Source organism: Hesperophylax consimilis, chromosome 1 (assembly GCF_061612785.1).
Source record: "Hesperophylax consimilis isolate HC1 chromosome 1, BYU_Hcon_1.0, whole genome shotgun sequence".
Taxonomy (NCBI): Eukaryota; Metazoa; Arthropoda; class Insecta; order Trichoptera; family Limnephilidae; genus Hesperophylax; species Hesperophylax consimilis.
This window is the reverse complement of record NC_142836.1, coordinates 2,425,348-2,440,045: the sequence shown is the minus strand read 5'-3', so window position 1 is coordinate 2,440,045 and position 14,698 is coordinate 2,425,348. Positions and strand designations below refer to the sequence as shown.

Below are 14,698 nucleotides of genomic sequence, written 5' to 3'. Positions count from 1 at the left end.
TTTTTGTAAACGGAAGTGGCGTCCTCTGTTATTTTAAAGTTGAAACTTAAATTTGAACTGCTAGTGATCATAATTAGTAGGATCCGGAATCGCGGTGGCTTTTCCAGTGCTGTACTCAAGGGAAAAATAATTACCTACTTATGAAACGATGATGTAGTGCAATATCTGGAATCATGGTTTTAAATATGTCTACTCTTGTCGGTGCTTTCAAAAATATTTTTTTAACACAGGAAATAAGATCATCCACTTTCTTATATTTATCCCGCACAGTTGAAGCGACTAGATTTAGTGAATGAGCCAAACAGGTAAAGTGTATCATATTGGGAAACACATCTTTAAGTTCGCATCCGGCTTTTAGCATATAAGGAGCAGAGTCTGTTGTTAAAATTAAAAGTTTTTCGAAATTATTAACTGCAGATTCGTGCCACAAAAAAATTAAACTGTTTTTTACAAAATCCTTTATGGTTTCGGCATTGGTTTTTGGTAAAACCTTGCTAGCAATCAAATATGACCAAGTTACAATGTCTCCTAGTGGTTTTACGACCAGATTAGCTATATTGCGTCCAAACTTATCGGTCGTTTCATCAACTGTCGCCCATATATATGAATGTCCTAATTTTTTTCTGATATCGTTAATTTCACTACAAAACACTTTATTTAAATACACTTTTCGGAGAGTAGATTCACTCGGAAGATCCATAGTCGAACATTTACAACACAAATATTTCGAAAAAAAAAGACGGAAATTAAAATTGTCTAGTTTTGTCCATGGAATATTAGAACATATTAAAAACATAGCTAAATCAAAATAGAAATCTGTTTTACACTTATCATTTGTCTTCATTATCAAATGATTTCTGCTTGAAACGTGCTTAGTTACTGAATATTTTTTTAATTGTTTTAAAGAAATATCACACTCGTCACAATAAATCACCCCACGATCAAATTTTAGCTCAGGATGGGGTTTTATCCACTTATTTATTAGATTAATTGAAGGTACTATAAACGCGGCCATGGTGCTGATTGATGAATACTAATTCGTAACTAACTTCTAAAAAATGAAATATTTCCTATCGGCTTGTCGTTTAAAAATATTTGTTTTAAAGTAAGACATACCGATTTACCATTACCTATTGTCTCTTTTCTTTCTCATATTTTGTTCATTGAATAGAAAAAGACGAAATTATTATTATCGATTGCCAACGTGGTACGATAAACAAAAGTATCGGATTTCATATTTCCTGGGCCGAGCTTCAGTTAACAAGTCAAGTAAAGTCATTTTTACCACAAAAAGGACAAAGAGCAGTACGTCACATAATATTATTTTAGTGTGATTGATATAAACCTTTCCACATAAACTCAAATTTTGTATACCGTAGTTGAATCACAGTACTGGCTTACATAGTGATACCAACAAGGAAACTGTATTGTCTTTTATTAATATTGTTTAAATTTAATTTTAACCTTGATTTCATATTTTCAATATATATAAAAATCAATGTATGTTTGGATGTCTGATCTTTGGCAATTTGTTGTTCACACACCTGGAAAGGTTTCTATGTACCTAAAAGTGAGTTCTGGCAACATAAAATTTGTGCATAAAATCCATTGTTTCCTATCCGATTGCAAAGAAACTTTGGTGAGTTATTGTGTGGATGCAAGAAAAGGTTTCTATATATAATGGTGAGCTCTGGTGTTTTGAAATTTGTATAAAATTCCCTTATTTCGTATATTATTCATCTGATTGCGATAAAACTTTGGCGAGTTGTTGTGCAAGTTGTTGTGCACACGCCTGGGAAGGTTTCTATACATAAAAGTGAGCTCTGGCGTTATTAAGTGTGTATAATTTTTTTTTCCTATACCATTCTTCCTATATCAATGAAACTTTGGCCAGTTGTGTGGATGCTAGGAAAGGTTTCTGTAAATAATGGTGAGCTCTGCGTTATGAAATTTTGATCAAAATTCTCTTTTTTCTATATCATTCATCCTATTGTGATGAAACTTTGTTAAATTTTAGTGTTGCGCGCGATTAGTGTCGAAACAAGCAGGGCGAGAAGGGAAGGGAATAAGAATAATAACATGACATTTATATAGCGCACTTCTGTGTTATTTCACTTCAAGTGGAATGTTTTAGTTTCTTCACCACCTAGGATTCTTGCTGCAGAGTCTGCATCGTCTATTTTTGTGTCACCTGTTCCTATAATTCATTTTACTTAACTTAACTTCACTCTATTTTTGTAATATTTATATTTTCTGTAATACCTGCATCAACTGTAAAGCGCCCCTCTCACGAAAGCGGCGCTATACAAATTATCCAATAAATAATAATATTCCCCGTATGAAAATTAATTTCTTTAAAAAATAATGTAAAATTGAGAATTTGTTCAGACCAAGCCTCTAGTATGTATACTACATGCAGCTGCAAAAGGACAGTATGTTTAAAACGAATTTAACCCGTTGAATAACGATAATTTAATTGTTTTGCCTTTAATAATGAGCGGCCCTGGAATTCTTCAAAAAGCCACCGCGATTCCGGATCCTAATAATTAGATTAGAGTGATCCCCGCGCAACCCTTTTTGACCGGCCCGCGTCATCCGTCTTCTCATCGTGTGTCGTGTGGTCGTGTCGGTCACACGGAGCGAGCAGCGAGCAGTGAGCAGCGGCGGCCGCAGCGGCACAAGGCGCAATAATCCCACGGTGTAATGACTGTAGACTGTAGACTGGACCGCGGCTGTGCGGGGCGAGCGCGGAGTACAGCAGAGCGAGTAAAGTGCGAGCTCTGCACTGTGCAGTCGGACTTCGGACTAGTGAACAGATGGGCCTCTCCGCCATCTGTGCCGAGGGGAGGAGGGTGGCGCCACGACTCGGAGCGGCGCCGGCTGTCTGGCGTCACCCCCCGCCCCGACCCGCTCGTGCCGCAGAGCCCGGAGAACGGAGTAGAGAGAGCGGAGCTAAGAGGATGGATTCTCTGGACGCTGACCAAATCGATCTCGAGGAATCGATCCGCTCGCCTCTCACGAGCGGTATCGGAATCTGAGAATTAATTGTGCAAGGGAACAAACACTGCATTATGCAGCGTTTTGCTCACATGCAAATTAGCACACTGATTGCTATCGTGATTGTGGACCCTATTATACTCGTCGTTACGGCGACATACTAATTATATACGCGTCATATACCTACCTACATTTTGTAGAAGAAAAATGTGCATATTATTGAATATTTTTAATGGGCATTAAAAATTTAAATAAACATTACTTCAATAAATTCTGCTTACTAAATATTTTAAAATGGATTTTCATGAACGTCACTAAGGCCAGGTTGTTTCGCGGAATTTGAACAATTCATCAAAGTTAAAATTCGAGTTCTGTAAAAATTATATTCAAGTTGTTATTATTTCATCATGTGTCAGTTGTTTCGCAGTAATTGGATAATAAAATAAGTAACAACGAATAAATTTTGACTAAAATGCTTTTTATACTATGGCACTAAACTCTCCAACAAAATCCCAGTTTCATTCAAAAATCACAACAATATTATAAGATTTAAATTAAAAATAAAAAGCTGGATTCAAAACTAGGGAGATCAGAAATAGAAAATATACTGACCCCAAATACAGATTGTTTCGCTTAGATTTATTAGTATTATCTTCTTCTCCAAAGATAGATAATAAAACTTTATTATTATAAAAACAGAACTTGAATAGGACTTTCACAGAACTTGAAAATGAAATTTGATGAATAATTTAAAAGAACATGTCTTAGTATTTTTGTTTTACTTTAAGGCGATGCACTACGTCGTGTAATATTTTAAATTGAGCCGCTATCAATAACAACCCTTACGTAGATGGCGATAAGGTTTAAATTCCCGCTTAACACCATCCGCCTGTTTTGATTTATGCAAGGAAAAAACATGGCCGAAAAGTGTTTTTTATTTTATTTTGTGGATGTTCGGGCATAAATATTTATTTTATATTCGATCATTTTATAAATAACTTAATTTGCCACATTATACAATAAAATAATAACCGAAAATGGGTTCGTAAGTAGGAGGGTTTGAACTTTAAAACAGTTTTCATAGACCTTTACATTATTTTTTTCTGGGCTTATAAAAAGACCTATCTAAAAAGTACTCGATTATTTCAAAGGCCAAGATGTATTCTACTCGCAGTATTTAATTAAAGCATCTGAAACATTTCTAGGCGACCAAATTTTCAAACCAAAAACACATAATTATGCATTACTACGTATGGCATCGCCTTAACCCCAAACAAGAGGCCCTGAGGAAGATAATTTCCCTCAGAGCCTATGTCATCTTTGAGGATGCTGTGTGGAGGATCTTTTTAAGAAAAGGAAGGAGAAGTTCTGGGAAGGAAAGAATGTATGAGGGGTGGGTAGGAATCTAGGGGTCAAGTATATAATAGATAGATATTATAAATGTATTATTACTTTCAGAATGAAAAGATAATAATATGTAGTTATACATATATATATATTAAAATGATGTAAACAAAGTTATTTGTGTATTATTCTAATAAATAATGACATCACAAAGTGATAAGCTTTCAGAAGAAATTTTCTTCGAAAAATTAATAATATGTATTTCTGAGGGATAGTTTTGATCTGTGAATAGGCGAGAAGGTAGGTATTAAGGTTATTATATTTTACTAACTTTCTAAAGCGCCCCTGAAATGACATGAAAGGCGCTATACAAATTGGCCTGGTATTTATTAGTTTTACAATCAAAACAATGGGACAGTTCAACCATGAATATCTCGGAGTTAAATTTTTTAACTCATTACCAGAAAAAATTAGAAACATGAATGCAAATATAAACGAATTCAAAAGCCACCTTAAAAAAGTATTCTGAACAGTTGAACTGAATCATATCAAATATAAACCAATATAACAACACCCCCATACACACAAGCCCTGCTTATTTATGGGGGTACATCAAATACTTATAATATGTAATTAATAACTGTACTATATTCAATATTGTGTAATGTAATTCGTGTATCTTTTTTTACGAATAAAATATAAAAAATAATAAAAAAAAAAAATAAAAAAAATTTAAATCTTGTCAGCCTACGTGGTCGAGGGGTTAGGATCTCGACTAACCAGCCAAAATATTATTTGATTTATTTGTGTTATTTCACAATTTATTGCAGAGTGGAAGATACTCTCAATATCGCCCTGGTGTAAGACCACCATTCAGAATTCAAACGTTGCTTGAAATGGCTTGATCCGTGTTTGGTGATCACATCTGAATAGCCAGGTTTTCCCCCACCTTCCTCTTCCCGTCTTCCTTCCCATCCCCAATACCTTCAACCTCACAAAATACCCTAATTGGAGATGCCAGTTGGGATTCACAATAAAGAAATAATAATCTTAGCTTGACGCTTCACTAGTGCATTATGCACCCATAAGTGGTCCGATATCACGGTAAGTAAATTTTATAAAAGGTTTTCAGAAAGGGCGTATTATTATTAACATAGCATTACATTTGTACAGCTGTAACAGTAAGTAGTAGCAAGTACAGCACTGAGCACAAGAGTCACAGCAACGGCCACATGATATACTCGTACAGTGTACGGTCATAAAGCCGCAGACCTTCCAACAGCTGCGCTGTGGGAACTGGGAACCTGCTAAAGCCTAAAGCCTAAAGCCTAAAGCCTACAGCCGACTCCATCTGGCTTCACTTGTCACTGCCACTTGTTCATGCCTTATGCTCCTTGGGAACTGATTTCCATTTACACTACTACTTATAAACTACATATTTATTTGAATAATGCGGTTTGTAAATTGTACGGAAGATCTACAGTCTCTCGTGCATAGGATGAAAGATGTATGTATGAAGGATGAGTTAATGATGAATGTAAATGGGTAATAATAATAATAAATAATATTTATAGCGCCGTTTTTGTGAAAAATCACTTCTAGGACGCTGTAAAAATGTGTTATTTTCCTAAAGTCATAGTTTTTGAAATGGAGAGTATGACAACAGTACCTACATATGTTATGTAATAGGCTAATAGGGAATACTGAATACTTGGAGCAGGTGGATTGGTTTGTGTTTTTGGGAATATGTTTACGAACGATTGAAAGGCTGACAGGGATATTGAAAGAAGTGTAAATGCAGGAAACTCTACAAACTCCATCAAAGCAAAAAAGAATGTCCAAAGCGAAGGTACGAAAATGAGGCATGGAACTGGCAGAGGAAGAATGAAAGTAAACTGAATTCCGAATTAAATGAGATCCCTGAGGCGTTTCTGCGGTAAAATCAGGTATAATAGTGTGTAAAAATGTGGAGAATCCATCATTCTACTGAGATTCGAAAATAATGCAATGCTGGGTAATTGATATAAGCTGAGTAAGATTAAGAAAGGGACGCTTAGATGGTTTGGGCTTGTAGAGCGAATGAACGAAGCAAGGAGAATATATGCCACGAATGTAAATGTGGTAGAAGAAGTTGGGAACGCCAGGGGAAGACATATCACGATCAAGTGAACGTGGGTCGGACCAAGTCAAGAGTCCGAATAACAGTAGGGTACGTATGAATGTGAATAAAGCAAGGAGTGTGTGCCAAGATGGAGTTATTTGGCGGTCCCTCCTCTCTGCCTACCCCTGCATAAACGGCTTGATGATTAGTTTGTTACATCATTGTAACAAACTACAACTTTCCGTTGGTTGATCATTGCAGAAATGTATTATATATTTGTACAGCGCTCTTGGGTGATTTTGCACAAAAACGGCGCTTTACAAATCATCAAAATATTATAATTTCTACAGTATTGCCAAAGTAGCTGGAGTTAACTTCAAATTAGAAGTAGGTATTTTATGCGAGATGGTATCAGGTCGCTAGCTATCAGTAATAAAATAAACTCTAAAGCAAAGTTTACAAATAATCTCAAATATATAACAAACACCTAACTTGAAGTGTTAAAATGAAAATGAAAATTATGTCCCTTTATAGATACTATGTATTATTAGGTTGCATGTGTTTCGTGGGGTTGGGTAAAAGCTGCGACAAAAAATAGCGTCATCAGATTTCAGTCGCCCGGGATCCTTGGATCGCTGTGGAGCGGCGGAAATGCGTCTTGTGTGGCGGTCTCCGAGCTCTGATCTGAGGATGATACTATTGTGAACACACTCTGCAGTCTGCACACTGCAAGGACCCATTCCGGGAATACATCTGGCGGTGGGCAATAACCCATCTCACCATCATTTCCCGCTGCACTGACACTGCACTGGCAATATGGCAGCAAACTGCACACACTTGCAGTGCACTGTTAATAGCGGCAGTAGCGCCTAAACAAACTGTCAACACGTGAACTGTCAGGGTAGTGTGCAATGTGCACCACATGGCGATGCAATTAGAGAATGACGCATATGTTGTCGGAAGATTATGTTAGTTAATTCATTCATGAGGGTTATCTAAGTTCCTGGAAAACGATGTCTTGTTTATAAAAGCTTATCTATCGATTCATTTAAATGTGTAAACAATTTTTCTACATAAATAAAAATAATGTTCGTTTGTTCAAAATCTTAAATCTCCGAAAGTTTTACACCGATTGCTTTGAAATTTTGACACAACGTTGCAATCGAATACGCGTGAGTTTTTATATAATAATAATATTTGGCTAATTTATAAAGCGCCGTTTTCGTTAAAAATCACCTCAAGGGCGTACCTATATTATATGCAGAGATGTGCTTTATTTCAAATAAATCCATTTCAAATGGAAATGCAAAATGCAAAATGGGTATTTTCCATTTTGCATTTTAAATGCTTTTTTAAAAACCATTTTGCATTTTGCATTTTAAATGCTTTTCTCAATGCATTTTCCATTTTAAATGCTTTTTTGCAACATTCTTCCTATTATCTCCACTCATCTTTTTTTCATAAGCCCCAAATATCAGTCGGTCCTCAACCTCGCTATGAGAGATAATTTACATTTGTCAAGTTGCTCCCTGGTAGGAGCCCTGGCAATTAAGTGATAACATTACAAAAAATACTGATTCAAATACTGAACATGGGGCCATGACGCTGTAATATTAAATGTTAGATAGCAGTTTCTATGTTTTTACGTTGGCAACATTAGTCCCGCGCAAATTTTTTGTGGTTTCATAATCTGTAGTCGTGGTGTTTTTGTATTTACCATCATGTAATATGTTTGTTCTACATTGATGTCCATTATTAAATGACAAAATTGTTTAAAAATTCTATAATTATTTTAATTGTTTAACCTGAGAAACCATTTTGCATTTTCAATGCATTTTGAAAATAGGTATTTTGCATTTTGCATTTGAAATGCTTTTCTAAAAACCATTTTGCATTTTGCATTTTCAAATGGAAAAGTTTTGACCCATTTCCATTTTGCATTTCAAATGGTTTTGGGTACCCATTTTGCACATCTCTGATTATATGGATATCAACTATGACAGGTAAAAACATGTTTTTTTTAAACATCTGATGAAAAATCAACTCTTCCAACAGGGCGATCTATTGGACGTAAAAGCAACTTGCGCTATTATTTCTATGTCTGCATGGAAATATTGAGTCATAGCAACGCGTGGCGGGGTATAGCTAATCAGTGGCGGCCAGCTAATATGTGCTCCCGAGCGCCGAACAACCAACAAAATTTCCGACATAGCTAATCACAATACGAAACTCGGTTCGGTTATAATATCTCATTCAAAAGGTACCTACTTATTAAGCGCGCTTAACTTGCAGACCGACTTTGACTTGTGCCTATGTTCGTAGCAGTTCGTTTTCGATTGCGATCCAAAATTTAACTGCTTTGTCGCATATTCTGTGGAACAGTCGAAAGCGTGGGTCCATACCATTACATACTATTCTTTGCAAATAATACCATATCAAGAACGGCGTTCGGAGTTTTACCACCACATCAGAAGGAACGGTTTATTCAGTAGAAAGTTAAACTAAAACGCGTATGTTTGATATTATTGTCGATATCGTTGTTTCAATTTACCATCTGCTATTTTTCAGCGAATGTTACGCTTCTTCGATACAAGCATACAGGATAAAACTTGTCATTAAGAGATGAGTGATGGTCAGATTACTTATTATCAGTTCAGTCAGTACTCGCCGTTGCCAGGCATTGTATCTTGAATTTAAAACTTTTCTTACTCTGAGAAAGTTTTGAAGTTTAATTGCAGGTTATATCGATCTTGTATATCAATTATTAATAAGGCATATCAATTGCATGTTATACTAATTTATGATTACTTTTGTGTTTGTTCAACGTATAAATTAAGAGTGAGTTTGAATGTGGAATACATTAAGAATAATAGGTCGAGTTTTGAAAACAAAGTGATAATAAAAAATGCCGGTCCACCTAAAACCTGAACTGATAATAAAATAAGAGTGCAAATCTGGATCGAAGAAGTTTACTCGATCATTTAACAAAACAATGTATAACAAAGCTTGTAGCTCTGTGCATGTGATCAATTGAATAGTTTATTTTGTTTTACGTGTTTAATTTACGATGTTGATTCAGTTTGGACAATCAGCGGTGTTACTGATGTAACTCACCTTTCTGAAAAAATCAAAAAACATAATTCTTATCATTTACATTTACAAAAAGTTTTGAGCTTAAAGGTTTTAGGAAAAGTTGACATCAGAATGCAATTGGATTCAGGCTACCGTGCCTAAGGTAAACACCATAATGAGCTATTTAATAAAAATCGATACAGGTCAAATTTCCCAGAACATGATTTCAACGTGACGCTTAAAACGTATGACTTCCTTAATAAAGTTCAGTACCTAAAAGGTAAACTCTGTGCAATTTACGCCCGCGACGATTTTTCAAAAGCTAACGGCGCTTTATCAATTTTACAACTTTTTTATAGTACTTGTTTATTAGAAGACTTTCCCGAGACTGTGAAATTACTAAAACTTTTGTGCACCATTCGTGACCTTTGGAATGACCTCAGTTGAAAGCTAAAGATGTTTCTCAACGTTAAAAAGAATAAAATCTTTTAACACGTAGAGCCAGGACAGACTGAACGCACTATCAGTGTTAAGCATTGATAGAGGTCTTTGCTAAACAAAATGAACAGAGAATAGAACTTCTTTATAAATAGGTATGTACCTTTATTTAATTTATTTTATGACTTAATGTTGTAATCCGGTGAACCCCCACATATTTTGACCACCGGCCGCCACTGTAGCTAATATATATCTACATATAAAATGAATGTTTCTTTGTTTGTCCCGTAAGCTGAAAATTTTGTAGTTTGTTCTTATTAGTGCCAGAAGTGTTTAAAGAGTGTTTTGAATGGTAAAAGAAGGGGAAGCTTGAGAAAGACTTAACGCATTATCTCTGCACTGAAATGAGATACGAAGTCAAATAAAGCCGAAATGATGTAGTTGTACTCTAGTATTCACAACTTCATAACTTTACCCCAAACCATTTATAAAGTCCCCGAGCAACACCGGGTACACGTTAGCTAGTGTACTATAAAATCAATCAAAGTTGAATTGCCGTGACCGGAATTTGAACTCCGAAACCTTCTGCTAATCGGGTGACTAGCAACTGTCCTAAACCACAGAGCTATCGAATATACATTTAGACCGACCAAGAATACCCAATATTATTGATTGTGTTATTGTAATTATCATTAATATTATACAATAAATAATAAAGATTTATGTTTTGTTTGCTAGAGCTGACCATATTATGTCTGCTGAGGATTGTAGTCTTTACTGATTTATTTTCAGTATAAATTGTTATTATTTCTTTTTTTTTGTGAAAATGCAGTCACAACTGCTCCCAACTGTCTGAAGTCGAGCGAGAATATGAGGCTGACGGTATCGATTTTATTATTAAAATTATTTTCAACAAAATCAGTCTGTTGTTGATGTGTAGGTATCTACTTCACAAACAAACGATAAAATAATTCTTATCTCTACTAGCAGCACCCCCTTTGTTATGCCACGTTCCGAGCACCTACCTGCCACAGATAAACAAGAAATAAGATGAAGGAATAAAAAAAAACTATTTTAAAAATATTCAGTTTCATCGCTTTTTGTATGCTGCATTATTGTGAAACGAGTTTGCTCTAACAATATTATTGATCAGATTTTAACTAAATATGGTTGATGGGTCAGTGGATGAGTTCTTTTAAAAATAGATAAATTAAAAAAATTGTTTTAAACAATGCTTCACAAACATACGATAAAATAATTCTTATCTCTACTAGCAGCACCCCCTTTGTTTTGTCATGTTCCGAGCACCTACCTGCCACAGATAAACAAGAAATAAGATGTAGATGTAAAAAATACTATTTCAAAATATTTCGTTTTAGCGCTTTTTGCATGCTGCATTATTGTGAAACAAGTTTGCTCTAACAATATTATTGATCAGATTTTAACTAAATATGGTTGAAGGGCCAGTGGCTGAGTTAAAAATTGTTTTAAACAATGCTTGCATATGACGAGTACAAGTACAAGGAAGCATCCCATCGACATATTTTTTGTTGCACAACGTGACTGAAGTATTGCTGCTTTTAGTCACCCCCTCTACCAACCCCTCTTATAACTCCAGAGGACAGGGGTGCAGGACGCAGGGTGCAGACCAGGCCAGTCAAGGGTCATTAGTTACACGCTGTTATAAGTAGGTACTAGGTACCTACTTCTGTTTTTCAGTCGCTAGAAGCTGACAGTTTTTTCAAATTTTTGTAAAGCGCCCTTGAAGAGATATTTAAAAACTAGCGCGAGAACGTGAAAATCACGGGTTAATCATTTTTTAGGATTTGTGAAGCTAAAAGTATTTTTTTTTTATATTTGCCTCAAAATCATTTCCTTTCAAAAGAATAAATTTACCTTAAAAATGTTCGTAAACTTGAAAAATTACGACATAATTTCTACCCATATTCATAAATATAATCATCAAACTGTTATTCATATCAAGATTTACACAAAACAAATACACATTTCGAATAAATAATTATTTATAAATAAAATCATTTTGGCACCTAATTTTTCGATTGGTCTGATTATAAGTAGTTCCAATTTTGAAAATTAAATGATAATTAAATTTGAATAATATTACGCATTACGCAGGAATATTTCACATTACCCATGCACCAACAACCGAAATTAGTACGTTGTAAGTTACTATTAGGTAGTTACTACGTGGCTTTCTCCACGTTTCAACACAATTTTTCTCATTGAACAATATCTCATTGTAAAAAAAAACGTTACTTCTTTTTACACAAAACGGACAATTTCAAAGCTCTGTGCTCTCACGTTGGAAATGTATACTGAAAATTGGAAAGATAATTTTTTGATTTCTTGCAAAGCCAGTTTTAATATATATTTAAATATAATCAAAATGGTAAGTGGGTACCTACATAAATTGTGGGCACGTGGTACTTGCATTGCATTATTTATATGCATTGTTTATGATCTTCTCTGATCTTCTCGGAATTCTGGAGACTTTTAAGTTTGTCGGCAAAGTGTAAGAAGAATATTATTTTGTTTATGTATTTCTTGGGCATTAACCACGTTTGAAACAATTTATGGACATTTTGTTTTAAAAACGCTGTTGGATGATACGGACACGTGTCTAATCCTGCAACGAATTAAAAATGAATTAACGTGGTAAAATAAAACTATTCAAAAACCAAACGTATATTATGATGTGATCTGAAATTTTCACGGCCAAAAGAATTATCGTATTTAGTTTTTGGGCAATTATGCCGTGTTGGGCTTCCTTCATTCTTTAGTCAACGTTTCAGACGGCTGATTATGAAGGACAGTGCAGTGCGCGCTGTTTGAAACTGCGTCTAAAGGAGGAAGCGCAACACGGCATAAAAACCCAAAAATGAAACACGATAGTAATAAGTATTATTATGATTGCGTGTTTGTGAAAAGGTTTCACATTCATGGAGCCGGAATGCGCAGACGGTTGCAAATGGGTAGTGCCATAAAACAAGTGTACAAGTTAAATTAATATTCGACATCTGCTTTTCACAGCTATCTGATTCCCCTCTTTTTATGGAGGAATTGTTTACGCTCCAAATTAGATGGGGTGAGACTTTTAAGTGTTAGGTAGGTACCTACATACAATAATTATTGCATAATTCGTATAGCGCCGTTTTTGTGAAATATCTGCTCAAGGGCATTGTAAAATCAATTTTAGTTCCTAAGGACAGATTATAGAAGAAGTTGTGTTTTGTAATTTATTTTTGTTGATCACCTTGCTTTTATTTCGCTTCTATCAATATGTACGTGTTATTTGGTAACAATCTGTGAAATGTTCCTAATAAACAATAAATAATTTGATATCGGTCAGGAATGCACAAAAATGCACATATTATAATGTTTACACACAGGGAAATTACTAACAGGGGAAGGGGTGATTTTGGATATCTATCCGCTAAGTCACAGGATTTGATACTAACAATTCACGTATAATATTAGTTTGTTTACGTAGGTACCACTAAAGCGCCATGTGGTAGTAATCAACTCAAGTTGTCAGCATTTTTCTTTTTTTGTCAAGCGCTATTGCGATAACATTTCTCGGCGCCATGCAAATTAGCCAATTATTGTAATTATTATAAAAAACGTACCAATTACTTAAAATAGAAAACTTAAAACTAATGGCTCGGAAAAATATTCAAATTGTTAGTATTTAGCAGATACATATAAAACAGCAGTTAAGGGGAAGAGTCCGTGATTTTTTAGGGAAATTTGGTTAAATAATGAACATTTGTATTTATTATAGAAAGAAATTAGGTTTCCGAGATTTGTATTCAATTTTTTCAAAGTATGAGGGGTGATTTGGATGCATTTGAAGACAAAATAAATACCTACCTGATGCTGAATGAGGATAAATGGTGGGAAAATTGCCCAACACGACACATATTCAATGTAAATAAATGTCTTGTATATAGTTGAATATTAGAATAAATAATATAGCAATTAGATGGTGTATTTACCTGGGGGCGCCATGGGGGCGCCTGGGCGCTGCGCCCTCTTGACCCTGGTCTCCAGTTGCAGGCACATTCAGTTGCCTCGCATCCAATCTAACACCCCCCTCTTTATCTGATCCCCCAACACTTTAACAAACAAACAGTTCACTGATATTCAACCAACTTCAACCATCCAACTTTGGCTTATAACACAGCCGATTAAATTGGTTTCACACCAAAATAATAACAATTAACAGTTCAAAAATAACTATCGTTCAAAATACGTAACCTATTTTGTTTTCTTTTGCAACTATTATCCAGTAAATAAACAGAATATGTGTTGTTTAATGTATTAATATCAATGTTAACTTCACTTAAAACTGTATATTTGAATTCAATTTATCAACGCTGAGAAAAATTTCACTGTGGCATGTTTATTTGTTTTCATTTTTTTAATATTTCGGAATTCGTTTTTGCCGCGCGAAGAAACGTCACCGGTGCCGAGAGCGGCGTGAAGTCAGTCGCGGAGCTGCGGAGCGAATGAGGATGGGATTGTTCGCTATTCGTCGGGTTTTGGTTTGTGCTGGTTGGTTCTGTGTTCCGTGCGTGGCCCGGCGCCACCGCCTTACGCCGCTCGGGATGGGGGAGGCAGTGGGGAGGAGGCGGGGGGTCGACAAGCAGGCGCCGGTCTCTGTCGCCGGTCGCCAGCCGCGCACTGCGAGCCGCCGCGGTACGATACTTGTGGCTAACAGCATTT

At 35.5% G+C, this 14,698-nt stretch overlaps 1 protein-coding gene across 1 annotated transcript in view; it reads right to left on the bottom strand.

Annotated features, from left to right (window-relative positions):
• The window catches only part of LOC149426113 (uncharacterized), a 62,139-nt gene extending 47,684 nt beyond the window's left edge, over positions 1-14,455 (bottom strand). The window contains exon 1 of the mRNA XM_089635759.1: positions 13,969-14,455. Within this exon, the coding sequence (XP_089491885.1) occupies positions 13,969-14,035 (67 nt within the window). The 5' untranslated portion in view covers positions 14,036-14,455. The remainder of the gene's footprint in view (positions 1-13,968) is intronic.
• Positions 14,456-14,698: the final 243 nt, after the last annotated feature.